This window comes from Microtus oregoni, unplaced genomic scaffold, assembly GCF_018167655.1.
Source record: "Microtus oregoni isolate MIOR12 unplaced genomic scaffold, Mior012 000015F_ref0000493, whole genome shotgun sequence".
NCBI classification, from domain to species: Eukaryota; Metazoa; Chordata; class Mammalia; order Rodentia; family Cricetidae; genus Microtus; species Microtus oregoni.
Window position 1 is genome coordinate 29,451,065 of NW_024543074.1, and position 26,781 is coordinate 29,477,845.

The 26,781-nt window shown below is 45.3% G+C and overlaps 1 protein-coding gene, 1 long non-coding RNA gene and 1 other non-coding gene across 4 annotated transcripts; 1 reads left to right on the top strand and 2 right to left on the bottom strand.

Moving 5' to 3' along the window:
• Positions 1–17,259: 17,259 nt before the first annotated feature.
• On the bottom strand, positions 17,260–17,395 carry LOC121457185. Its single transcript, XR_005975687.1, has one exon. It is a non-coding gene; the product is annotated as a U8 small nucleolar RNA (small nucleolar RNA).
• A 407-nt stretch (positions 17,396–17,802) lies between these two features.
• Positions 17,803–20,091, bottom strand: Tmem107 (transmembrane protein 107). Of its 2 annotated transcripts, none has more exons than XM_041665405.1 (5): positions 19,896–20,091; positions 19,642–19,709; positions 19,459–19,559; positions 18,312–18,387; positions 17,803–18,078 (listed from the first exon to the last, which is right to left on the bottom strand). In XM_041665405.1, the coding sequence occupies exons 1-5, from the start codon at positions 19,980–19,982 to the stop codon at positions 18,009–18,011; spliced, it is 402 nt and encodes a 133-aa protein (XP_041521339.1). In that variant the 5' UTR covers positions 19,983–20,091; the 3' UTR covers positions 17,803–18,008. The 2 variants fall into 2 exon arrangements, with proteins under 2 accessions (XP_041521339.1, XP_041521338.1); XM_041665404.1 differs by having other exon boundaries at positions 18,291–18,387.
• Positions 20,092–21,199: 1,108 nt separating this feature from the next.
• Positions 21,200–26,711, top strand: LOC121456225. Its single transcript, XR_005975619.1, has 3 exons — positions 21,200–21,278; positions 21,421–21,454; positions 26,675–26,711. It is a non-coding gene; the product is annotated as an uncharacterized LOC121456225 (long non-coding RNA).
• Positions 26,712–26,781: the final 70 nt, after the last annotated feature.

Below are 26,781 nucleotides of genomic sequence, written 5' to 3' on the forward strand. Positions count from 1 at the left end.
GAATCTACATTTTTATTTTTTTTATTTGTTTGTTTGTTTATTTATTTATTTATTATGTGTACGACATTCCTCCCATGTGTGCCCGCAAGCCAGAAGGGGGCGCCAGGTCTTATTATAGATGGCTGTGAGCCACCATGTGGTTGCTGGGAATTGAACTCAGGACCTCTGGAAGAGCAGTCAGTGCTCTTAACCACTGAGCCACCTCTCCAGCCCTGGAATCTACATTTTTATATTCTTATTCTTGGACCCTTCACTCTGCAGACCAGAGCTGGCCTCAAACTCACAGAGATCCCCTCCCTCTGCTTTCTGAGTGCTGGGATTGAAGGCCTGTATCACTGCCACCTGGCAGATGGAGTCTTTTTTGGTTCGTTTTGATTTCATCTCTTAACTTTTTTTTTTCCACATCCAGGAACATTAGGTTGGATTTTGTGCTTGTGCTCGCAACATTGGAGACTGAAATCGGCATTTTTCTGCTTTTTTTTTTTCTTTTTTGGTTTCTTGAGATAGGGTTTCTCCGTGTAGCTTTGGAGCCTGGCCTGGAATTTTCTCTGTAGACCAGGTTGGTCTCAAACTCACAGAGATCCTCCTGCCTCTGCCTCCCAAGTGCTGGGATTATTAAAGGATACGCCATCAAATAAAGGATGCCCGGCCCTAATGGTATTTCTTTGCCAAGTCGTTTTATAGTGAAAGGTAACATATGCACACAGAAGTCACATCTTGTGGCTGGAGAAGTGGTCCTTACTGCTCCTCCAGAGGATTCTGTTCCCAGCAATTAGAGTAGTGATATAAAAACCACCTGCAACCACAGCTCTGGGGGATCTGAAGCCCTCATCCAGGACACAGACCCACACAAATAACCTACAACCACAGCTCCGGGGGATCTGAAGCCTCATCCAGGACACAGACCCACACAAATAACCTACAACCACAGCTCCGGGGGATCTGAAGCCTCATCCAGGACACAGACCCACACAAATAACCTACAACCACAGCTCCGGGGGATCTGAAGCCTCATCCAGGACACAGACCCACACAAATAACCTACAACCACAGCTCCGGGGGATCTGAAGCCTCATCCAGGACACAGACCCACACAAATAGCCTACAACCACAGCTCCGGGGGATCTGAAGCTCATCCAGGACACAGACCCACACAAATAACCTACAACCACAGCTCCGGGGGATCTGAAGCCCTCATCCAGGACACAAATAAAAGATAAAAGTATTATATTATGGGGTTTTAGACAGGGTTTCTTTATATAATACCCCTGGCTGTCCTGGAAGTCGCTTATGTGCACCAAACTGGCTTCAAACTCACACAGATTCTCCTGCCTTTGCCCCCTGAGTGCTGGGAGTAAAGGTATGTGCCACCATGCCCAGCTATCTTGTTTGTTTTTAAAATTGCATTATGACATGTGGTTATCAAAGGACCACTTACAAGCTTTTCTTTCTTTCCACCATGTTCGGTGATGGACAGGTCATCAAACTTGGCAGCATGTCCTGGTGAGTCATGTCAATGGACCCATTTCTTTGTTCAGACATGGTCTCACTTACAGTTCAGACTGGTCTACTGAACTCTGAGATTACAAGTCTATGTCATGGCACCTACCTGTTTTAAATGGTATCTGTTTCATCTGTGTAGTTTTCCCTACCCAAATACAAAGCGCCATGCCAGGAAATTTCTGAATAAAGAAAGATCAAAACAGTGGTGCTCAGTGAAGAGTATTCTAAGTGAGACTCAGAATAAAGAAATACATAAGCACTAGGGAGTGGTGGCGCCGATCTTTAACCCCAGCGCTCAAGAGGAAAAGTCAGGAGGATCTCATCTGAGTTCCAGGCTTTCCAAGGCTGCATAGTGAGATCCTGTCTTCCCCCCCCCCCCCCCCCCCCCGCGGAGACAGGGTTTTCTCTGTAGCTTTAGTGCCTGTCCTGGAACTAGGCTCTTACAGACCAGCCTGGCCTCAAACTCACAGAGATCCTCCTGCCTCTGCCTCCCGAGTGCTGGGATTAAAGACTTGTGCCACCACAGCCCAGCCAAGACCCTGTCTTTAAGGGCAAAAAAATAGTTGTCAGGAGGCAAAGGCAGGTGGATCTCTGTGAGTTCGAGGCCAGCCTGGTCTACAAGAGCTAGTTCCAGGACAGCCAGAGCTACACAGAGAAACCCTGTCTCAAGAAAAAAAAATTTTGTTTTCAGTGATAGAAATAGAGTTTATTAAGGAAAAAAAAAGGCGCTCCTGAGGGTGGAAGTAAGTTAGTGACCTGGACAGACAGACACTTAAATGTCATTCATTTTATTTCTTCTTACAATTTATTGTATTTGGGGGCAGGGTAGGTCAGAAGACACTTGTTGGAAACTGATTTTCTCCTTCCGCCATGTTAGTACCAGGGATTGAACAGAGGCTGTTAGGCTCGGCAGTGATGTGGGAATGTCATATCAATCTGTTGATTTCATTGGTTAAGCAATAAAGAAACTGCCTTGGCCCATTTTATTGGTTAAAACATAGGTGGGAGGAGTAAACAGAACAGAATGCTGGGAGGAAGAGGAAGTGAGCTCAGAGACTCCACAGCTCTCCTCTCAGGAGCAGACGCCTCAGAGAGATGCCATGCTCCCATCTCCAGGGCGGACGCGAGAGCTCTGCTCTCTGAGACAGACGCGATTCAGCTCCGACCCAGGATGGACATAGGCTAGAATCTTCCTGGTAAGACCGGTGCTCACAGATTATTAGAGATGGGTTGATCGGGATATCAGAATTAGCCAGTAAGGGCTAGAGCTAACGGGCCAAGCAGTGTTTAAATGAATACAGTTTGTGTGTTGTTATTTCGGGCATAAGCTAGCCGGTGGCGGGAGCTGGGTGGCAGAATGCAGCCCCACAGCTCCCACTACACAGCAGCACGCAGTTTACAAGCCAAACCAGCTCTCCAGTTCTGCGCTTTTATCTTTCAAAAGTTACTTAGGAACTGGTGTGGTGGTGCAGGCTTTTTATCCTGCACTGGGGAGGCTCAGAGAGTCAGAGCTACATAGTGACACTCTGTCTCAAAATAAAATAAAAAGTTATTAAGGGCTGGAATGTAGCTCAGTGGTAGAGTGTGTGACTAGTGTGTTCAAGGGTTTGAGGCCCCATCACCTCAGAATTTTTTTGCTGGCATAGTGGCACATGGCTGTAATCCTAACACCCAAGAGTCTCAGGAAGAAAGATCGCCATGAATGAGTCTGACGCCAGCCAGACTACACAGGGAGACCTGGTCCCCAAAACAAATTAGTATATAAATTTGTGCTCAGAGCTCCAGAACTTCAGAAGAGCATGCAGGGGGAAAGAGAGCGTCTCTTCTTGCATCCCAGGTGCCACATTTCCAATAACTGATAACCCCCGTGCCTGTGCCTCCTTGCAAACACACATTTTAATCTTTCTTCCTAATGCAAGCAATCTATATATACTGTTCTGTTCTGCACTTGGTTTTTCCATTTAACATAATTTGGAGATTGTTCCATTATATGTAGGGTCTAAAACTCACAATTTTATGATTGTGTAGCATCCTGCTGTATGGCTGTAACATGCTTTAATCAATCCACTGTAGACAGTCTCTTAACTTTTTGCCAACCTAAACAAAGCTACAAAGAATATTCTACACCTTCCAATTTTACCTATATGCAAATATGTCGGGTGAATTTCTAAATATGAAAATCCTAGGTCAAAGCCAGGCACAATAGAACATACCTTTAATTCCAGCACTCTGGTGGCAAAGACAGTTGGATCTCTCTGAGTTTGAGGCCAGCCCGGTCTACAGAGTGAGTTCCAGGACAGCCAGGGCTACACAGTGAAACCCTGTCTGAGAAAACCAAAAAGAAAAGAAAAGATAGAAAAAGAAAATCAAACCATAGACAGAGCTGGGCCAGGAGGGAGAGCTTTAATGTGGTACTCAGGCGGGTGAGGTGGAGAATCACAAGTGGAAGGCTGTCTAGACTGCAGAGTGAATCAAAGGTCAGCCTGGGAAGCTCAGTGAACCCAATATAGCAAACTGAAAAAATAAAATATCTTGAGAGGTTGGTGATAGAATTCATTAGTGGAGTGTCTGCCTGGTACCAATGGGCCCTCGGTTCAACCCTGGTACTGGAAAAACAAATCCTAAGCCCAAAGGTGCTTGTGATTTTAACGGATATTGCCAAGTTACTACCCAGGGATGTGCTACCAAGTTTTCCTCCCACCCAGCAAACATCTCCTATATGCTATGAAACTTTTTAGGCATTGTTAATATGTTGGGGCTGGAGAGCTGGCTCAGTGGTTTGGAGTGCCTGCTGCTCTCCTACCAGATCCAGGCTGGGTTCCCAGTCCCTAGCCAGCAGCTCACAACTTCTAACTCTAGCGCCAGAAGGTTCAGTGCCCTCTCCTGGCTTCCTCAGGCGTCTGCACACATATCACATCATACACACACAGATATAGACATACACATATGTAAAAAGAAACCTTAAAAATAAATAAACATAATGCCTGGTGATGGTGGTGCACACCTTTAATCTCAGCACTCAGAAGGCAGAGGCAGGTGGATCTCTGTGAGTTTAAGGTCAGCCTGGTTTACAGAGTGAGTTCCAGGATAACCAAAGCTACATAGAGAAACCCTGCCTCAAAGAAACAAAACCAAAAACAAACATATTAACTAAACACAATTTTCATTTCTTGTATGGTGGATGATATGAGGTTTCTTCACATGTTTGTTGTGGAACAGAATATTTGTTTAACTATGCAAAGATGTGTTACTGTTTCACCTTGCCTGCCTAAGGCACCTGAGTGGTCTAATAAAAAGTAGAATGGCCAATATCTAGGCAGAGGAGGGATAGACGGGGCTAGTAGGCAGAAAGAAAAGGGGAGCCAGCCAGGGGCCCAACCAACCAACCAGCCAGGGGCCCAGCCAACCAACCAGCCGGGGATCAGCCAAGACGAAACGGACGAAGCAGGAAAGCAGCACGGACAGTGCATAGACAAGGTAAACAAGTCTTGGGCCAGCACATAAATTAATAGAAAGGGGTAGATTAAGTTAAAGTGGAAAAAGCTAGTTAAAAACAAGTCTAAGCTAAGGCTGAGCATTCATTAATAAGTCTCCATGTCCAAGAAAGCCTGCTACATGGGGGCTGGGGAGATGGCTCAGTGGTTAAGAGCATAAACCTGCTCTTCCAAAGGTCCTGAGTTCAATTCATAGCAACCACATGGTGGCTCACAACCATCTGGAATAAGGTCTGGTGCCCTCTTTTGGCCTGCAGACATACACGCAGACAGAATATTGTATACATAATAAATAAATAAATAAATAAATAAGAAAAAAAGAAAGCCTGCTACACATTTCATAGTTACTTTTAACTCTACTTATCTGTGAAGTGCTTATAAATTATATGATTTTAAGCTATTCATACTTTTCTTACAGATCTATAGATTTTGTGTCAACATTAACTTTTTCTCTACGAAATGATTTACAAATATTTTCTCAACAGTATCATCTGGCTTTCAACTTGTTCTATTTTTTTATTTTTACTGTGCATAAGTTTTGTTGTTGTGTTTCCTTGTTTTTACTGACAAAGTGTCCCCGGAATCACTTAGGTTGGCTTCAAACCTGTAATCCTCCTGCCTCAGTCCCCTGAGTTTCCAACATGCACCAGGATCCCCAGCTACAGAGTTTCAATGTTTTGAACTAAGGATTAATCTCAGAATTTAGTGTATCCTAAGCATGCCTTCCACCAAGCTACACCATCCCAACATTCCTGTACAGTTAAATGTGCTAGTATTCTTTTACAGCTTCTGTTTCTTATCATATAAATATAAATTATACATTTATATGTAAATATATAATCTACTCAAAATTTATTGTTAAAGACTCCGCAGAGTTGAGTGTGGCTGCAAACACCTGTAATCTTAGCTATCAGGAGGTGAGAGGATTGCTCTAGTTTGCTTTCTGTTGCTTTGATAAAACATTGATCAACAGCTAAACGGTGGTGGCACACATCTTTAATCCCAGCACTCGGGAGGCAGAGGCAGGCAGATCTCTGTGAGTTCTAGACCAGTCTGGTCTACCAACCAAGTTCCAGGACAGGCTCCAAAGCAACAGAGAAACCCTGTCTTGAAAAACAAAACAAAACAAAAAGAACCTGTTCTCAGCAATCAAAGAAAAAAAGAAATTCAACGCACCTTTGAGTATTTTCTTGTGTTGAGGTAGGACTTCCCTATAAAGCCTTAGCCTGGTCTTTTACTTGCTATCCTCTTGTCTCAGCCTCTCCAGTTCTAGTGAGAAAGGCACTAGCTCTCTGTAGGTAGTGAGGAGAGAGGCCGCAGTGAAGGGTGAGTTGCTCAGACAGACAGCAGACAGCAGAGAGGGCAGAAGCTGGAGCTAGAATGAAGGTTAGGACTTAAGTGACAGCACTAGGAGCACTGAGGAAGATGGCCGTGCAAGGGCAAAGCTCCGGCCAGTGACAGCAGGGCCCTGTCCCTCCCCACCACAAAGTGCTTAAGAACCTATGTAAGACACATATACATAAGTATAAATAAATATTTTTTTAAATATTTATTTATTTATTATGTATACAATATTCTGCAGGCCAGAAGAGGGCACCAGACCTCATTACAGATGGTTGTGAGCCACCATGTGGTTGCTGGGAATTGAACTCAGGACCTTTGGAAGAGCAGGCAATGCTCTTAACCACTGAGCCATCTCTCCAGCCCCCAAATAAATATTTTTTAATAAATAAATTTATTTAATAAATAAATATTTATTTATTATGTATACAATATTCTGTCTGTATGCCTGAAAGCCAAAAGAGGGCGCCAGACCTCCTTACAGATGGTTGTGAGCCACCATGTGGTTGCTGGGAATTGAATTCAGGACCTTTGGAAGAGCAGGCAATGCTCTTAACCACTGAGCCATCTCTCCAGCCCTGTAAGACACTCTTGTCTTTCCACATACCCTTGCAGCTCATGTAGCTCTTTGGTTTTGTTTGTTTGTTGTTTCTTGAGACAGGATTTCTCTGTGTTGCCCTGACTGCCATGGAACTGGAGTTACAGTCCAGGATGGCCTCGAACTCATAGAGATCCCCTTGTCCGTCCCTGCCTCCTGAGTGCTGGGATTTAAGGTGTGGGGTGCCGCTGCTCCGTTTAATGTAGCTAATTGTAACAGATTAAAACATAAAGATGGCTTCGGACCAGAAGATCACACCGAGGCAACTGCCTCAGGCAGCCTTACTAACAAGAAGCTAGGTTTGAGGTAAGGAAGAAGGTGCAGCCACACCCTGGTGACTGGGATAGGGCTAACTCTCTGCTGTGGTAAAGCTACCAGCAAGAACAAAGGCTGCACAGTATAATGAATAGCACTTGTGAGGCCTGCGTCCGAGGTCGGAGGACAGTAATGCTGGCCAGTCAACTCTCAGCTAGCCAAGCGTCCAATTCAAAGATGGAGAGCTGGTTTTCTCCCTTCACAATGCGGTTCCAGGCCATCAGGAAAGTGCATCTACCCACTGTAGCAAGTCTTCCTCTCTACTGCCGGCTCCCAAATAACCACACAGACTTACTAATTATGAAAGCTTGGTAAATATGAAATATTTAGCTTAGGCTTGTCTCAACTAGTTCTTATAACTTAAGTTCTTATTACTTAAATTAACCCATTTATATTAATCTATGATCTGTCATGTGGCATTACCTCTCTTCCATCTTTTGTTTTGTTTTTTCAAGATAGGATTTCTGTGTGTAACAGCCCTAGATGTCCTGGAACTAGCTCTGTAACCCAGGCTGGCCTTGAACTCACAGAGTTTCACTTGCTTCTGCCTCCTGAGTGCTGGGATTAAAGGTGTGTGCCACCACCGCCTAGCCCCTCTCTTCCATCTTTCAACTGTTTTCTTTTCATGACTGAAGGGCAACTCTACCTTTCTTTTTCCCAGAAGCCTCTCTGCTCCTGGAAGTCCCACCTAACTTCTTCCCATCTAGCTATTGGCCACTCAGCTCTTTATTAAACCAATCACAGTAACATCTTCACACAGTGTGCAAATATCCCACAACAGCGTCTTATACCATATTCTAGTTCTGAGTCAGGAGAATTGAAAGTTCAGTGCTAGGTTGGCTACATAGCTGGGTTATGTCTTCAAAGAGCAATAACGAAAGTCAATTCTTTTGGGAGGGGGAAATAAAAAGCTTGTCTAAAATTGAGGACAGCAGACAAAGAAAAGGCAACAGTGGCGACAAGGAAGGACAGCTGTAGACAGAGGATTCGGGAATCTGAAGAAGAGAGAGATGGTTTTCTCCTTTCAGCTCTGTCAGAGGGTTTTTGGATTTTGCTTTTTTGTTTTCTCGGTGGATATGTGAGTTCAGCCTGCTTTGTTTTAACTAAAGAAAATATTATGAAGGGCTGAAGAGATGGCTTGGTAGTTAAGAGCACTTGATGTTCTTTCAGGAAAACCAAATTGGATTCCCAGCACCTACATTGGGTGGCTCATAACTGCTTGTAACTCTTTATAGGTGGATCCAGTGCCTCTGATCTCTGAAGACACCTTCATTCAAGTGCACACAAGCACACACACAAAATTAAATTTAATAAAAAATATTTAAAGTTATTATCTTCTTGATGTAGGCTGGTCAGCCTCCTGAGCACTGAGATTAGAGGTCTGAGCCACCACAGCAGCCTTGTAAGAGAGAGTTCTTTCAAATGTCCCAGAGGCCATGTATTAAAGGAGGAATCCTTTTTTTCTTTTTGTTTTTTTCTGTCATATATATATATATATATATATATATATATATATATGTGTGTGTGTGTGTATATATATATATATATATATATATATATCTTTTGTTTTTTGTAGACAGGGTTTCTCTGTGTAGCCTGGCTGTCTTGGAACTCACTATGTATCTACCTAAAGCAGGGATTCTTAAAGTTTCTCCAGAAAAAAATTTAAGGAGACGCTCCCCTAGTGTATATGTATGTAAAACAGATATACGAATCAAACATTTCCTGATTAAAAATCACAAAAAAATTATCTTAAAATAATTCCAAGAAGAGGCAGGTGGATTTCTGTGAGTTCAAGGCCAGCCTGGTCTATAAGAGCTAGTTCCAGTACAGGTTCCAAAGCCACAGGGAAACCCTGTCTCAACCACCCCCCCCCGCAAAAAAAATTCCAACAGTTGGAATTATTGGAAAGATGATCTATATAGCAAATTCTAGTCTGGCTAGAGCTGCATGGTAAGACCCTGTTATTACCTCAAGTCGGGGCTGGAGAGATGACTCAGTAGATTAAGTACACTGGCTGTTCTTCCAGAGGCCCAGGTTCAACTTCTAGCATCCACATGACAACTCACAACTGTCTATAACTCCAGTTCCAGAGGATCTGACACCCTCACACAGACATACATATGTTGTGGAAGCTCCATCAGCCAACAGCCTTTAAGATACAGCCCACTTGGGTGTGGTCTCTTATACTATAAATGCAGCTGTAAAGCGGGCACTCACTCTCTTGCTTTCGGCTGCTAGACTCTGTTCCCCATTCATGCAGAGGACTGTGATCTAGGACAGTGATCTGTGATTCTTCCCTAAATAAATAATCTTTATTATACGTAAATCTAAACTAGTGTGGGATTATTTTTTAACTTCCATCATCATACATACATGCAGGCAAAACACTGATGCACATGAATAGATTAATTTTAAAAAGTAAATTAATGAATTAGTGAACAAGATATGAGATGGGCTAAAGACCAGAAGGAAGGGGGATGATAGGGTAATAAAGAGAAGGAATAGGATTAAAGTATGTTACATACATGCATAAAAATGTCACAATGAAATTCACTACTTTGTTCAAATGAGCCAATAAAAATTAAAATAGCCGGGTTTAGTGCTAAGTTTCTTTAATGCCAGCACAATGGGCAGAGGCAGCTGGACTTCTGTGAATATGAGGTCAGCCAAGTCTGTCCACATAGCATGTTCTGTGCCATCTGGAGTTACATAGTGAGATTCCTCATCTCAAATTATTAATAATTTAAAAAAATTTAGAACTGAGTGGTGGTGACACACATTTTTAATCCCAGCACTTGGGAGGCAGAAGCAGGCAGATCTCTTGAGTTCGAGGCCAGTCTGGTCTACAGAGTGAGTTTCAGAACAGCCAGGACTACACAGTGAAACTCTTGAAAAACAATTTTTTTTTTAGGTTTGCTTATTTTATGTGTGTGAGTGTTTTTATCTGCATGTGTGTATGTACACAATGTGCATTCCTGTGGAGGCTAGGAGAGGGCAATGGATCCTTGGAACTGGAGTCGCAGATGTTGTGAACCACCATGTGGGTGCTGGGAACCAAAACCAGGTCCTCTATAGAAGCAGTAAGTGCTTTTAGTCAGTGATCCTCAACTTAGAATGGTGAAAACCAAACCACACCACACAAACACACAAACAACCATAGCCACTGTAGCTCTCCTGTGCTCAGGAGCATTAAGATTCTTCTTGTCCTACCAGTCCTGTGTTCACCTCCATTCTCCATCTCCCTCACAGATGTTCCTGTGTACAGTACATAGGGACCACATTCTTCTGGCATATGGCTGGACACTTGGGACGTTTCTCCTTTGCTTTCATGAATGATGCTGCTGTGATGGAGTGTGTGTATATCTGTCTTCATCTGTTTTCAGTTCTTTTGGAAACACACACATGTATAGTTCAGAGGTACAGTTTTTGCCTGACTTGTGGCACTTCTACATTACCCCTAGCAATGATGCAGCTTAAGTTTTAAGAAGCACTTATCATTGTAAGACGTGTTCCTGGACAGTAAAGAATTACAGATTCACATTTGGACAGATTCAGACATTAAAAAAAACTCTAAATGGGTCACAGTGTTGGATAAATGTACGTAGACTTGGGAGGGAGAAGAAAAAGAGTATAAAGAGTCATAAAATAAATTTAATGCTTAAAAAAGGGTAAAATCTTTAAAGAGACAGAGTACAGATAGTCATAGATTAAAAGGAGTAAAGAAAAATAAGCCACATAAAAATGGAAAAATCACAGAGAGTCAGGATTATGTATATTGTGTTTTCTTTGAATTTTTTGACTGTGAAGGAGCTAAGTACAAAGAGACATTTCATTGTATGGGCTGCTAAGCTAAACCAGCATATATGTTCTAAATGTATCTTGATTCCAATATTTGAGTCTAAGGATATATTGCACTGGAAAAGAGGTTTGTTGTATGAGCTGCGGGCTGCGTTCCTGCCGCCAGCTCCCGGCTGCCTGGCTAGCTTATGCCCCAAAATAACAACACACAAAACTGTATTCATTTAAATACTGCCTGGCCATTTCTATTAATGTGTGTAGCACCGAGGTGCGCTTACTGGGAAGATTCTAGCCTACGTCCATCCTGGGTTGGAGCTTCATCGCGTCTGCCCTGGACTGGAGCATGGCGTCTGTCTGAGGCATCTTACCTCATTTCCTCTTCCTCCCAGCATTCTGTTCTGTTTACTCCACCCACCTATGTTCTAACCTATGAGGGCCAAGCAGTTTCTTTTTTAACCAATGACCTTCCTCCATCAGAGGTTTTTCTTTTGTTTCCACAGAAGATGAGAATCTGTGGAATACTTCTAGACAAACATGGTTTGATAGGTCACACCCCCCTGAAAGGTCACCATGAACACCCTCAAAAAATTACTTCACCCAGATACTGACTGAGATGAACCTAGCACACAGGATACACCATAAAAGACCTGATTAACAGCGCCCCCAATCAGCAGGAAGCAGTACGGACAAAACTATGCCCATATTCCCAAATATTGCTTATAAATGTTCTTTTACATTTAAAGGGGGGTATTCTACAGAGATTTGCATTGGTATGGATCTTGGTTTATTGATACAAATTTAAGGTCAATTTTGTTACATGTATATGTATTTCTGATCTTGATTAAGGCATTGTGTTTGTATAGCTCATTTAAAAAATGTAATGCATAATTAAGAAATATAGCACTGCCGGGCAGTGGTGGCGCACGCCTGTAATCCCAGCACTTAGGAGGCAGAGACAGGCAGATCTCTGTGAGTTCGAGGCCAGCCTGGTCTACCAAGGGAGTTCCAGGACAGGCTCCAAAGCTACAGAGAAACCCTGTCTCGAAAAACCAAAAAAAAAAAAAAAAGAAATATAGCACTCAGGAGGCAGAGGCAGGCAGATTTCTGTGAGTTCGAGGCCAAACTGCTCTACAAGAGCTAATGCCAGGAGAGGCTCCAAAGCTACAGAGAAACCCAAATGTGTGTGTGTGTGTGTGTGTGTGTGTGTGTGTGTGTGTGTTAATAGATAGTCATCTATAATAGTTAAGTTTATATTCATGTTATTTAGATTTTCTAGATTTTCTAGATGTATAGAGATATATTTCAGATGGGTAGACATTCTTCAAACCTTTCAAAAACTACAGAATATGGCATTTAAAATGTTTAAGAACTTAAGACTGTTCATGAAAGTGAGACACATCTGCTCCTGGCAGCACCAGTTACTTCAAGAGGAAGATGGGTATTGAAGAGGCTCCTTAGCCACTTGCATAAGAAACTTCTTGCTTGGACTGCTTCACTGGACATGCAGTACCCACAGAGAGATGACTGCTGAACTTGCCTAAAGGTGAGATGGTGCTTTGGGGTTCCTGCTTCATGAAAGAGTCTGCGAGACATTCTGCAGGACACAGAAGAAAGTGATTGAACTGTCTTTGAAATTTCCTGTTTCATGGAAAAGTCTGCTTGATGGTATAGGCCTGTAGGCTGAAGATGGATGCCCCAATGGTACAGAAGAACTTTGGGTGACTGTCCATGCAGTGAGATGTCTCTGTCAATTCTAGAGTTTTAGAAGTTGCTTACTTAGGTAATATTATATCCTTCTGGAGTCTGATGGAGCTGAAGAATAGATAGTTATAGTTTTCCTTAGTTGTGATAAAAGATAAAGTAAATAGAAATATTGTAACTGTAATTATTGCTTGATGCCTGTTATATGTAATTTTACTATGTTAAAGTTAAAACCTTCCTTTTTATTTAAATAGAAAAAGGGGAGGTGATGTGGGAGTCCCCTCTGTGTGAAGCTATTGGTTAATAAATAAAAAACTGCGTTGGCCTGATAGGGCAGAACTTAGGTAGGCAGAATACACAGAAAAGAATTCTGGGAGGAAGAAAAAAGAGTCAAAGAGATGCCACGGATCCATCAGAGACAGACCCTGGGAATTTTACCTGGTAAGCCACTGCCATGTGGCAATACACAGATTAATAGAAATGGGTTAAATTAAGATGTAAGAATTAGCCAATAAGAAGCTAGAACTAGGGGGCTGGAGAGATGGCTCAGAGGTTAAGAGCACTGACTTTCCTTCCAGAGGTCCTGAGTTCAATTCCCAGCAACCACATGGTGGCTCACAACCATCTGTAATGAGATCTGGTGCCTTCTTCTGGCATGTAGGCACACATGCAGACAGAACATTGTGTACATAATAAATAAATCTTAAAAAAAAAAGAAGCTAGAACTAATGGGCCAAGCAGTGATTTAATTAATAGTTTCTGTGTGGTTATTTCAGGGCTAAGCTAGCTGGGCAGCCAGGATGAACAAGCAGTCCCCTGCAACATGTATATAGCCCTGGCTGTCCTGGACCTCGCTCTGTAGACCAGGCTGGCCTCAAACTCACAGAGATCCACCTGCTTCTGCCTCCCAAGTTCTGGGATTAAAATCATGTGTCACCACCACCCGGCAGGGTTTCTTTATGCAGTGCAGCTGCCTGGAGCTTGCTGTGAAGATTAGGATGGCTTCCAACTCATAGAGATCCTCCTGCCTCTGCCTCCAGAGTACTAGGACTAAAAAGGTATGCACCACCACTCCTGGCCATTTTTTAAAGTTGTGTGGCTATATATGGATATATGGCCATGAGTGCAGGTACCTATGGAGGGGCCTCACATCCCCTGCAGCTGCAAGATGTGGGTGCTAGGTACCAGAGCCTGGGTCCTCTGCCAGAGCAGCACAAGCCCTTATGCACTGAGCCACCACTCCCTCTCTACTGTTCTAATCAGTTGATTTTGTAGAATGCTTTATTTATCAGAACCCTAAGCTTCTCTTTCCCAAGTATGCAGCATGAATCCCGGCTTGTTAAGGTTTACGGTTGAATTAATCACTGGAGCAGGGAAGATGGAATGCTGGTATTGGGCAGGTTAAACTACCTGGTCACCCCTGAAGCAAAAAGAGGATTAGGAGAGAGTGACTGTCAGCCTCTTACTGAGCATAAAGACTAAGAACGGGGTACCATTCTTAAGAAGCCAAATGGGGTACTATCATTAGGAAAAGGATAGATGCTGAACAGGTGAAAACAACAGATGTCCCCATGATCCAAGTAAACTCATGGAAAAGGTCCTATCGTTATGGATCTGACACACTACTGCCCCATCTACCCCATCCCCACTGGGATTAGCTCAATCTTCCTTGCAGCCCCACCAAATAGTCTGTGAGCTGACATGAACCAATTTGGTCCCTTTCACAGGTGGCTGTAGCACACCTGTCCACACCCATAAAAGTATTTATTACTGAGAAATAGCAAGCAAGTTCAGTCAGATGGCTGCTCCTCAAACTGCAGGTGCCCACCCTTCACCCTGCCTTGCAGGAAGCACACCCCATAACAGACTTAGCACGCTCACAGAAGGTGTCAGGTAACTACAGATCTAGGACGAAGTGGCCCGAGAGAGAACCTTCAGGACTCAAGCCTCAGAACCATGAGTACTCAGGCTGCAGACTTCATTCCTCCAGTTACGACGAGGGTCTCTTAAATAGTCCTGAGATCTATAGCCCAGCGTGTTGGCACACATCTTTAATCCCAGCAATCAGGAGGTAGAGGCAGGCAGGTCTGTGAGTTCAAGGCCAGGCCAATCTACATAGCAAGTTCCAAGATAACAAGGGCTATGTTATCTTGAGAGCCTGTTTCAAAAGAACCAAAAATGAACAAATAACCCTCAGATCTAGAAAGCCATTAACATCACAGCAAAATGACAATCTGTTTCTGATGCTGACCGGTAAGTCCTCTGGCGCTGACTTGTGAGTACAGATGAGGGAGCTGAGGCAGAGGGAGGGTAAATGGCTTTTTGGTGACGGGGAAGCATCTGGGTTCAGAGTTGCTGCTCCACAGTTACAGAACAACCAGAAGCATCTAGCTGATATTTAAGGGCTAGAGAGGAGACTAGGAGTGGGAACTAAGGGCATACTTCAGGTGGGAGAATGCTTAGCTAGCACACACAAGACCTTAAATTTCAACCTCAAAGCCACAGAAACTGAGCACAGTTGGGTGAGCCTTCCTGTAATCCCAGCACTTGGGAGATGAGGACCAGAAAGACATTCAAGGTCATCCATCCTTAGCTACACAGCAAGTTCCGGGCAGTGTGGGACACTTGAGACCTTGTCTTTAAAAACAAATAAGGGCTGGAGAGACTGCTCCGCAGTTAATAGCACTGACTGCTCTTCCAGAGGACCTGAGTTCAATTTCCAGCACCCATATGATGGCTCACACCTATGTGTGGTGAGATCTGGTGGGTGCCCAGAACACTGTATACATAACAAATAAGGGGTGGTGGAGTTAGAGGGTAAAGATGCCTGCTCCCAAGACTAACACCTGGTGGGTGGAGAGTACCGACTCTGGCAAGTTCTTGTCTGACCTTCCCATGCGTGTGGCCACAAACATACAAGCATACCACATACATCAACGGAATGTAATTAAGAAGTAGTAGTAGGGCTGGAGAGATGGCTCAGTGGTTAAGAGCATTGCCTGCTCTTCCAAAGGTCCTGAGTTCAATTCCCAGCAACCACATGATGGCTCACGACCATCTGTGGGGAGGTCTGGCGCCCTCTTCTGGCCTTCAGAATATTGTATACATAATAAATAAATAAATAAATAAATAAATAAATAAATAAATAGAAGTAGTAGTAGTGCCAGGTGGTGGTAGGACTGAGAAGGCTATGAAGTCCTGAGTTTAATCTTAAACTGGGCACAAAGGAGAAGGAGGGAGAGGAGGAGGAGTCAGCAGACAGTGCTCACCAACACTTATTTAGTGGGCTGGTGACAATGTAACAGTTCTAACACTCTTTTGTTGTTTTGGTTTTTTGTTTTGTTTAAATAGGATTTCTCTGTGTAGCTCTGGAGCCTGGCCTGGAACTCATGAGGAGGATCTCTGTGAGTTTGAGGCCATAGTGGTCTACAGAGTGAGTTCCAGGACTGGCTCCATAGCTACCCTGTCTCAAAAAGAAAAACAAACAAACAAAAAGTGCTTTGAGAAACTTTTGAAAGATTTGACTACAAAAAGGAGCATTTTTCTGGGGGGTCCAAAGGGATCTGTTCTTGACAATCCAATCAGCAGAGGATATTGTTCAGCAGTCGGCAGACAGAACTGTTTCAAGCCTGCAAGCTGCCTAGGAACCTTCTCAGGCTGAGATTAGCCTCCATCCTGGGCTGCAGTACCACCACCCTCTTCGTGGCTTTGATGCTGGAGGAACTCAGCACCAACCTCCACAGCTGGACCAACTTCAGCAAGGTCTCACTCTGTATCCCTGCCTGGCTCGAATCACTCACACTGCAGATTAGGCTGACCTGCGCATGTGAGTGCAGGAACTGTGGGCAAGCATCGCCATTCTGGCTACTTTTAAGTTTTTGATGCTGAGGATCTCACCCAGAACCTCAAACACAGCAAGTATGCACCTACTTAATTGCAAGTTCACACTGTTTAATTTTAAATAATAGTTATATTTGGCAACCTGTCAGTAAAGCTCCCGAAAAAAGCTATTTTTTTCCACATTCAGTAAGACACATGCAAGGGTGTGGACTTCTCTGAGAGTTGTACTCAAGCAATAGCTGAGACATGTAATATTTTGGTGGCTCTCAAGTCATAACTTTAGGAGTTATAACTCCTAAGTAGTTGTGGGTTTGGTTTTTTGTATCCTGTACCACAATCTCTAGTGCTTGGCCTACGGTTAGGTCATTGAATCAAGGTGAGAAGAGAGGATGCTAAAGGTCATAGGGGTAAGGCTGTTAGTAGGCACTAGACTAAGTGTCATTCCAGGACTCTGGGTAGGTGTCAAAAGAGCCTCCAGCCAGGACTTTACCTTGGAGATTGGCACTTCCCACAACAGATAGGTCTGAGCAATCAGACAACTAAGATAAAAAAAACAACTATCAAAAAGAAACCTAGTCAAGCTAACAAAACAAGTTATGAAACTAAACACCTACTTAGAACACTCTATCAATTTGTACTGCAGAAAATAAGTGTGATCGTCAGAGAATCAGATAGGAGCAACCAGGATGCTGTCAGGTCCTGGCTACACGGAAATGCTAATCAGCAAGTCATGCAAGCTCCACTCATCATTTTCTATCTGCCCTCCAAAAGGAGGAACAGGTAAGGATTAACCTCCTGACGATATAGATCGCGGGGTCCCATTGTTTATTGGGCAAAGATATTTCCGGTTAAAGCAAGGGTGAAAATGTGACAGTTTTAGCACAAACCCAGTAATTCAGGGTTTTTGCAACCGTAGAATAAAACCTATTTGCAAGTCGCTATATATAAATTATTTTCCATTCGGCGCCCAAAAGGGAGATATAAAATCCTCCCAGAATGCTCCGCTCGCACACGGCAAACTAGAAGCTCTGTGTGCGGTGCTTATTTACATATCTCCGCCCACTTACTTCCGTCTATCGTGTACCGTAAAAATCCAAATAGAAGGATCGCCTACTAGCTTACGTACAGGAAGGCTAGGAAAAAAGTTTTTACACCAGCTCCTTGGCCCACCCAGTTGTCTTCTGAAAAATAGTATCAGACTAGCTCTTACTAAAAAATTATTTTATTACAAGGCTCTAATAAAATTATAAGCCAAGATTTCAGAGATCTTATCCCAACACTGCCATCCTCTGCTTAAAAGCAGTGAGCGGGGCTTAAGAGTAGGGAGAGAAAAAACTGAAGCCTGTCTTTCTTCTTCCCCCACCGAGAGAAAGCTCATCACTTTTCCAGCCTTGGTTCCTACGTCCAGGTCGTGATCAGAAAGGTTTCTTTTTCAGCCCAAAGACAGCGATGAATAAAGCCGTTTCCGTGAGAGCAGGGATGAGGCTGTGAAAAGGAGGGCATGGGTTCAGGGCCCCTTCCAACACAAACACCCAAACCTCCAAACACTATACGGGACTGTGCTTCGGGATGCGTATGACACTTCAAAACACTAGTAATTTCACAGGCGCACGAACGATCTAGGAGGGGAAAATCTTCAGATTTAGGCTAGACTTTCCACCCCCACCCCTGTTCTAGAATATAGGGTGCTACGGCACCTGCAGAAGGCAAAAATGTACCAGTATGTGGTACATTCCCATCGCTCGAATATGAAGAAAGATAGGGCCACAGATGCGCTACAGTGGGCTGCAATGGCTTAAAAACACAGCAGAGTCAAGGAAAGTAACGGAGTGACGGGCCCCATCTGGACCTGGGTTCATCTCTTATTCCCTCCCCATAAAGCAAGTGCCCGAGTGGGCAGTCATGCATTCTGAATGTGTGGACAAAGATGCTTAAGAGACCAGAGCTCAGACTAGAGGCGGTGGTACACAGCTTTAATCCCCAGCACTAGGGAGGCCAAGGCAGGTGGATCTCTGAGTTCAAGGCCAACCTAGACTACAAAGCTAATTCTAGGACAACCAAGCTATGCAAGGAAACCTTGTCTCAAAACACCAATAAAAAAAGGGGGGGGGACCCGTTTCTACGTATCTAGGACAACCCTGCACACTTCTGGGGGAGGTTAATGTTACATACACCCTAGGCCACACATGAATACCTACAGGCCTGATAAACTGCAGGAATCTCTCCAGTGCCTGATCGATCCTCCTTGTCCACAGTTCAGTCAAGAGCCGCGACCATTGCCTTCTTCTCTTCTCCTCATCCTCCTTTCTTTCTTTCGTTCTTTCATTCCCTCCATCCTTCTCTTCCTTCCCTTCCCTCCCCTTCTTTTCTTTCCTCCCCTCCCCTCCCTTCTTCCCTTCTTCTTCTTCTTCTTTCTTTTCTTTTTTTGAAACAAGGTTTCTCTGTGTAGCTCTGGCTGTCCTGGCACTCGTTCTGTAGACCACACTGACCTCGAACTCAGAGATTCGCCTGCTCCTGCCTCCCTGGTGCTGGGATTAAAGGCCTGTGGCACCACATTCTGCCATCAAGAACCTTCTTTTGTGCTTCATTGTCTTAGTTCCTTCTGAGTTCTCGTATTGCTTTGTATTTTACATACTCTGCAACTAGTGATTATCACACTGATTCACAGATGTGTATCTCCCTCCCCCTCGAATGGGAGAAAATGGCTTATGACAGGGATGAACAAATGTTTGAAGACTAGTAATTCCCCATACTGTCTAAGACCTCTCACCTAGAGAGATTCGGTTTGCCCCCTGAGCAGAGACTTCTACCCAAAAGGTCTAAAGGGGTGGAAAGAGTGGGGCGCTGGGCAGGCAGAAAGGATACAGAGGAGGCTCTGGGTGCTATTGAACATGGAAACTCCTGAGAGGAAGCCGGCCAGCTCCACCGCAAAGAAGCCCAAGGTGAGACAGAGAGCTACCACCAATCTGCAGAAAGGGAAGGGGTTGGATCAGAGCTTCTGAGAGTCTTTGAAGACCCCTGCATTCTCATCCCGTCCCAAGCGCTCACTGGACGTCCTGCTTCTCATATTCCTCGGGGGTGAACTTGAGAGGCAGGCAAGCCTGGATGTTGCTTTCCTGGTGAACCGGGCAAAAAGGAAGAAAAGTCAAAGGAGGGACGGGGTTGCGGGGACAGGTGGGGGAGGGCCCGGGGACCGGGCGCAATGGACTGGGTAAGGCCCGGGGGAGGAGTGGACTGATCTGAGCTGGGTCCACTCCAAGATGAGAACGGCTGGGCACGCGCGCGTCCCGTCCGTGTCTTACCCGGGACCAGAATAAAGTGATGACAACCACCAGATGAGCCAAGAGCGTCAGGAACCGAGAGGGCACGAGCCCGGAGATCCGACCCATGGCCTCGGGGACCCAGAGCGGGGGTCGTGGAAGTCAGAGATGGGTCACGCCTCAAGTCTCCCGCACCAAGCAGGCCAGACCTCTCTGTTTAAGCCTCCTTCCCGGGCACTCAGGCACCGCCCAGTTGCCATGGTAACTGCGTCCGCAGGCGCCACGCAGCTGTTTCCGGAAGTCTCGCGATAGCGCCGCGCCCCGGGCCGAAGTCGGGAGATCGGGTCTCCAGGCAGGCGTGGCGGTGAGCGGTTGAGTGGACCCCCCGGGGGCGCACCGGGAACCGCCAAGTCCTCCCTTCTCCTCTGGACACGAGGGGAGAGGAGGGTGTGCGGAGCTGGTCCCTCAGTCGCCGTCATGTCACCGAACCCCTGGTTGTCAGAGGACCCCCCCCAGATCAAACTTTTACCCCTCAAAGAATGACTCATTTCTCCCCCAGAAAACGTGTTTCAGTTTAATGAGAGATTTGCCGAGCGCAGAAACGATTAGAATAGGATTTGGGTGAGGTGAGTGCTTCGGGAACCGAGGGGGTTAAATCAGAAACGGTGAGGAGTGGAGGGATGAATTGGAATAGCGTTGAGTCCTTTGGGAGGCTTAACACAGACTGGGGATGCTGGGCCAGCATCCCTTTTCACTCTCTTGAGATGTCAGGTCTCCGACATCGCTCAGTTACAGACCAAGACCTTGTTACTAGGGCGACCTGACTGATCTGGGGCTTCCAATGAAATCCCTGCTGATTGGAACGTCCTCACCACCTTCCCCGATTCACAATCAATTCCATTGATTATGGACCTCCCAGCCAACTGGCAGTTCTCTTCTCTCCATTCCTTTCCTTGTGCCTTTAAACGAGTCGAAAAGACAAGGCTCAGAGGTATTTCTGACTTAATTCACTCAACTAATCTTTCTAGGCGGCTCCCAAATGCCAGGCACAGTGCTTGACTCTGAGAGTATGTTGATATATAAACTAAAGCCTCTCCCTCCAGTTTTATAGTTTAGGGAGGGAGATCGGTAGCAAACATTTAAAAAGTAATAATAAAAAGCCCTGCACGGTACTATAAATAAAAAGGGCAACGCAAATAATATCAAAGGAGAATTTGAAAACAGATAATTCTTAAAGTTTTGTTTTAAGGAACTGACCAAAACCTAGAAGAAATATATTTGTCTTCCTAGAGTAATACATGGGTTTCCTTTTCCTAAGTTTTCAGAGCTCAAAGTCAAAATATTTTAGTTAAAGGTCGTGAAAGACAGACTGAGGAGTTCTGAATGAAGGGGACAGAGCTGACAATACATGGGATCCCAAACCAGGTAAAAGGATCCTCCACACATGAGCTCCCAAACCGTAAAAGCCCCCGTCACACATACACTGGAATGCTGGATAAAATTTGTGTAGGGCTTGTAACTTAGATAATAGTGGTATAAAAGTGTGATTTCCTGATTTTTTTTTCAGCATTGGCGATAAATTCCAAACCGCTTTCATATAGGTAAGCACTCTCTACTGAGGTATACTTCCACCCTCCCTTCTAAATCTTACAGGATCATCATTAATGCCTGGAATGGCACTCGAAAGCATGAGGGATAATTTATAGCATTGAAGGTCCCTATTTATCAATTCAGGGTCTGGACCGTACCAAGCAAGGGCTTTACTACCAAGCGCCACTTGAGGTCCTAATAGTGAAACTATCTAATACCTTTTTCATATGAACCTGAATCTTAAGCTAGGTAGGGGCAAACACTTACAACCCCAGAATTTTGGAGGTGGGGGAAGGGTCAGAAATTCAAGGTCAATGCTCAATTATGTAGTGAGTTGTAGGTCAAGCTGGACAGTGTCAGATCCTGTCTCAATAAAAACAAAGCAAAACAATAACAACAAAAATTAGAGAGATGGCTCAGTAGTTAAGAGGACATGGCACACACCTTTCTTCCCAGCACTTGGGAGGCAGAGGCAGGAGGATTTCTGAGAGTTCAAAGCCAGCCTGGTCTAGAAAGCAACTCCCAGGACAGCCAGGGCTGTTAACACAGAGAAACCGAGTCCAGAAAACAAAGAAGCAAAGAAAAAGCACATAGTGCTCTAGCTAAATTCAGTTCCTAAACCCCATACTGTGCAGCTCACAGCCTGTAACCCCAGCTCCCGGGGACCCAGGCTAAAGAGGCTGTATCACATAGGATGAAGAGCCAGGAAAAAGCTAGGGTGAGCTTTTGAAGATTTCCCAAGGTCTGAGGGCAAGAAGTCAGCCCAGTGGAGATCTGGGGAAACAGCATTCCAGGCGGAAGGAGGATCAAGGGCATGTTTATCAGACAGAAAGGAAGCCAAGGATTCTGAAGCCTACACTAGAGGGGAGAGAAGAGGGGAAGAGAGGATCAGAGTGATGTTGAATGGCTAAATTCTCTCAGCCTCTGCAGCCATGGAGTGAGACATAATCCGATTTGCATTCTAGACTCTGGTTGCAACATAGAAAATAGATTTTAAGTAGAAGATAAATGGGAAAGATATGAAAGAAACATCTAGAAGGGATAGGTTGGACTTAAATCAGATGGAATCTAGCAGGTGGATTGGAGGGAATCAAGAGAAACTTTTTTTTCTTTTTTAAAGCTAAGGTTTTACTCTGTACTCCTAGCTAGCCTGAAGTTCACTGAGTACTCTAGGCTGGCCTTGTGTTCACAGCAGTTTTCCTGTCTCCGCCTTGCAAGTTCTGGGATCTCTGGCATGAGAGATATCTAGAGGAAAAAGATCTGGGTCTGGCTGTGTGCTGTGGGGTTCGAGCACCTGGAATTTTGGGGTTTCCTGCCTGTAGTGCTTCTAGTCTAAGGGGCTACCAGATGGCAGAAACTAGGTACTCACACTTGATGTTATATGGTAATGGCACTAAGTGAGCTTGGTGGGTCTGTCCAGTCCTTTCCACGACTTTGGTTCTCAGAAGCCTGCCCTAGAAAAGCTGTTTCTGAGTTTTAGTGCCACTCTGTGGCCTTAGGAGGTACTGTGGGTGATGCATGTGCTTCAGCTGTCTCACTTCGGACTGGGGCTCCTCTCTCCTAATGTTTGTGGGGTGCACACACACAGACACGGGGAAGGGGTGTTAATGACATCAATCAGGAAAAGTGACCTGCAACATTATCTGATTCAAATCACCCTTGTTGGGAAGGAACATAAGAGTATATGTACATCTCTGAGCTTGGGGCCCTTCCAGGGCCTAGGGGACTGTGCTTCCTGCTCAGACAGCTGCTCTGGAGTTTGGTCACAGGCATTCCATTTAACATGTTCTGGTAGCCTGTTGGCAACATGTGCCGGGCTTCGGCTTCACCCTAGCCTTACTCAGCTGGTCTCCAGAGCGGTTGCTTAGGAATGGACTCACTTTGGCAGCCTGTCCTAGAGCAGCCAGCCGTCACCGTGGAGGCCTGTGCCAGCCCCTCCAGAAAGAGCTGCCCCGCTGCTGGTGACTTGCCCTTTGTGCTGATCATCAGAAAAGAATGCTTCTGCCTGGGTTTTAGAGTCTGCCCACTGGGAACATCCAGCTCTATCAGGACCCAGGGATCACGGAGCCTACCTGCATCAAGGATCAAGACCCTACTGTGCAATGCTGTGGATGTTTTAACCTAGGTGGCCGTCATGCTTTGGCCAGCCTGTCCACTTCTGCTCCAATATCAGTGACCCACAGTCGGGGCTGCTGTGACTCTTCCACTTCTTTCAGGCTCAAGGGGCCCAAGATGCCAAGGACCACCCCCCCTGGTGGGGCAGAGCTGGTTATTCAAGAGGGAGTGCCAACAGGGGTCAGGCTTGAGCCGCTACCACATCACAGAACGGCCTGCAAACTGGCAAGTGCCTGCACCAAGTGCAGGTGCCCAGGCCGCCATCTTAACTTTTCAATTTTATTTTATGATTATATTAAACACATGATTCCAAAGCAAAACTCTACAAAGTAGAGTCATCTAGAGATCTCAGTGTCCCCGTTTAATCACACATAAACCATTTTATTAGTTTCTGGCTTACTGCTCCATCAAAAACAAACCGGCCTCAAGCTTGCAGCCAAAGATGGCCTTGAGCAGATCTTGACAGCTGTGCGGGCCCACCAGACAGTGTCTCACTAAGTAGCCCAGGTTGTTCTTGAGTCTGAGATTCTTCTGTCTCTTACCCTCCTCTAATGCCGGTACTTCAAGGCTTGCCACACGAGGACTTTATTCTTCACTCACTCTCATTTTAGGAGAGAATAAAAGGCCGTTCCTTGTTTTGAGACAGGGTTCCGCTATGGCCCTTGACTTGCCTGGAACTCATTACGTAGACTAGGCTGGCCTCCAACTCTTGGAAATCCCTACGTCTGCCTCCTGAGTAGTTGGATTAAAAACATGAACCAAGCGTTGTTTTTTCTAAAACAAGAACAATTATCAGTAAAGACTAAATTATATGCCAGTTGGCGGTAGAAGTGGATGCCTTTAATCCTGGAACTCAGGAAGCAGAGGCAGGGGGATTTCTGAGTTTGAGGACACCCTGGTCTACAGAGCAAGTTCCAGGACAGCCAAGGCTACCCAGAGAAACCCTGTCTTGGGGGGGAAAAAACCCAACCAAACAACAACAAAAACTCTAAATGATCACATTTTATGGAGTCAAACTTTTGATGGTCATATTGTTTCCATTATAAGGAAAAAAGGTGTGTTGCCTTCTAAGAAGTGATTTTACCTTATTGTCTATATTCTGAGAAGTCCTTAGCCATGAACTCCCTGAACTTGGATGATGCCACCCCTTCCCCAGTGCTGGAGTGCGGAGTCAGCAGCTCTACCCAGCTGTCTCTCTCTGCCTCTCTCTTTTATTCCTTCCCTCTCTTGCCTTCCTTTGACAGAGGACCTCCATATTATCCAGGCTGGTCTCAGACCACTAAAATGTAGCATGGGGGTGGAGCAGAAGAATTGTGAGTGCAAGGCCTGCTTGGGCTACTGTAGAAAGTCAAGGTCAGCCTGGGAAATTTAGCAAGATCTTGTTGGAAAATAAAAAGCCACAGCCCCAGCACTCAGGAGCCTGAGGCAGGAAGATTGTCAAGAATGTTAGACCCTTCAGCCACAGAGTATGACAGTGCTCAAAACAGCACAAGGAGTATTTAAGTGCCCTTGTGGGGGAGAGAGAGAAAAGGCACGCCACGTGGGGAGGAAGTCTGCCCCGAACTGAGTCCTGAAAGCAATGTGAGGGATTTTGAAAGCCCTTCAAGCAATACCAAAGGCCGTGGTTCAAAGACATTTGGGGTCGTCATGAGTTTAGACATTTGAAAATGATTCAGCAGGTGCTAGGCATATAACTTAGTAGCCTAGCATGTAAGCGGTCACTGGGTTCATTCCTAGAACAGAGGGGAAGGAAGAGGAGGAGGAAGGAGGGAAAGAGAAAAGAGAGAAAAATAAATGAGTTGGTGGCACACATTTGTATTCCCAACAATTGGGAGGCTGAGGCAGAGATTGCTGAAAATTCAAGGACAGCCAGAGCTATAAAGTAATATATATTATATAGTATTCTGTCTCAAAAAGTAAAAATGACCAGAACCTTAAAAGTTAGTTTTAGCCCTGTGTTCCTGTAATCCTACCACCGTGAAGGCTGAAACCAAAAGAATTCAAGTTCAAGGTCAGCTTGGACAACTAAGGAGCCAGCTGTCTTTAACGAAGAAACGAGCAAAAGTGAGTAGGGGCTGATGCTGGTGAGATAGCTCAAGGGTTAGGAGCACACATTGCTCTTCCTGAGGACCTGTTCCCAGGAGATCAATTCCCAGGACCCCCAGCTGCGGGGGATCTCACACCTGTGCACTCTGCAGACACTTGCATTTATGTGCATGTACTCCTCCTACATACACACAATTAAAATAATAAAAATAAATCTTAAAAAATAGATAAGATTACAAATCTTAAAAAGATAAAATTACTAACCCGTTGGTGGTGGCCCAGCCTCCAAGGCAGGTGGATCTCTGTGAGTTGGAGGCCAGCCTGGTCTATAGAGCAAGTTCCAGGGCAGCCAGGGTTACAGAGAGAAACGCTGTCACAGAAAACAAATCACTCAAAAATGATTACGTAAGTGTACCAAGTAGCCTATATATGAATTGTATATGAGGAGCCCACAGGCGTTAGGAACTCAACTTCTTGACTCTGTAAACCCAAGGAGCTAAGACTGGATCCGACTTCAAAGAGCCTTTGATTTTAAGCCAGGGAGCGATGGAGGACCTTCCGGAGCCCAAATGAGAGAGGAGCTTGATACATAGCAAGCCAGCCCAGGAGGCCCAGAGAATGGACATGGGTATTGGCAGAATTCCTGAGGGATTGGAACAGATGGGATTTCGGGACTGGAAACCGGATGTGTGGGAGAGGGAAGGGTCAAGAGTCTCCCCTTTCATGGCCTGTCATGGGCATGCAAAAGACCTGGGAAAGAAGAAATGGTTAGTCAAGGGGAGATGTCCGCTGGCGCCAACACCAGGGTCTGTGAGCAAGATTCAGGAGCCCTGAGTGTGTACAGTTGAGAGCTGGAGCTAGGGAACACTGCAGCCTAAGGAGAGAAGACAGACCCCTGATGAAAATGGGCGCGGGGGGGGGGGGGGGGGGGGGGAGGCCAAGAAGTCGCTGTCCTTCTGCATCCAGTTAAGAGCAGGCCTTAGTAGGTGTGACAATGGAACACCAGGCCGCTGCTTGCCTTTGCCGGAGTGGGGGGGAGGGGACGGGACCATTCTTTGCTTTCCTTTCAGCTGACCTTCACAGGACTCCGGGAACGGACAGGGACGGGAGGCCGTGGAGTCGGAGGGATGGAGCTGCTTTTGCTACGTTCAGATGGTGCGGTCTCCTCCGAGGGGAG

What these genes read in the sequence shown, in the direction of transcription:
- Tmem107 (XM_041665404.1), bottom strand. Translation starts at nt 19,982, where the DNA reads ATGGGTCGGATCTCCGGGCTCGTGCCCTCTCGGTTCCTGACGCTCTTG. An exon ending in TATGAGAAGCAGGACGTCCA is followed by an intron (nt 19,560 to 19,641) that starts GTGAGCGCTTGG and finishes CCCTTTCTGCAG; the next exon opens with ATTGGTGGTAGCTCTCTGTC. An exon ending in TACATTTTTGCCTTCTGCAG is followed by an intron (nt 18,079 to 18,290) that starts GTGCCGTAGCAC and finishes TCCTTTTCACAG; the next exon opens with CCTCATCCCTGCTCTCACGG.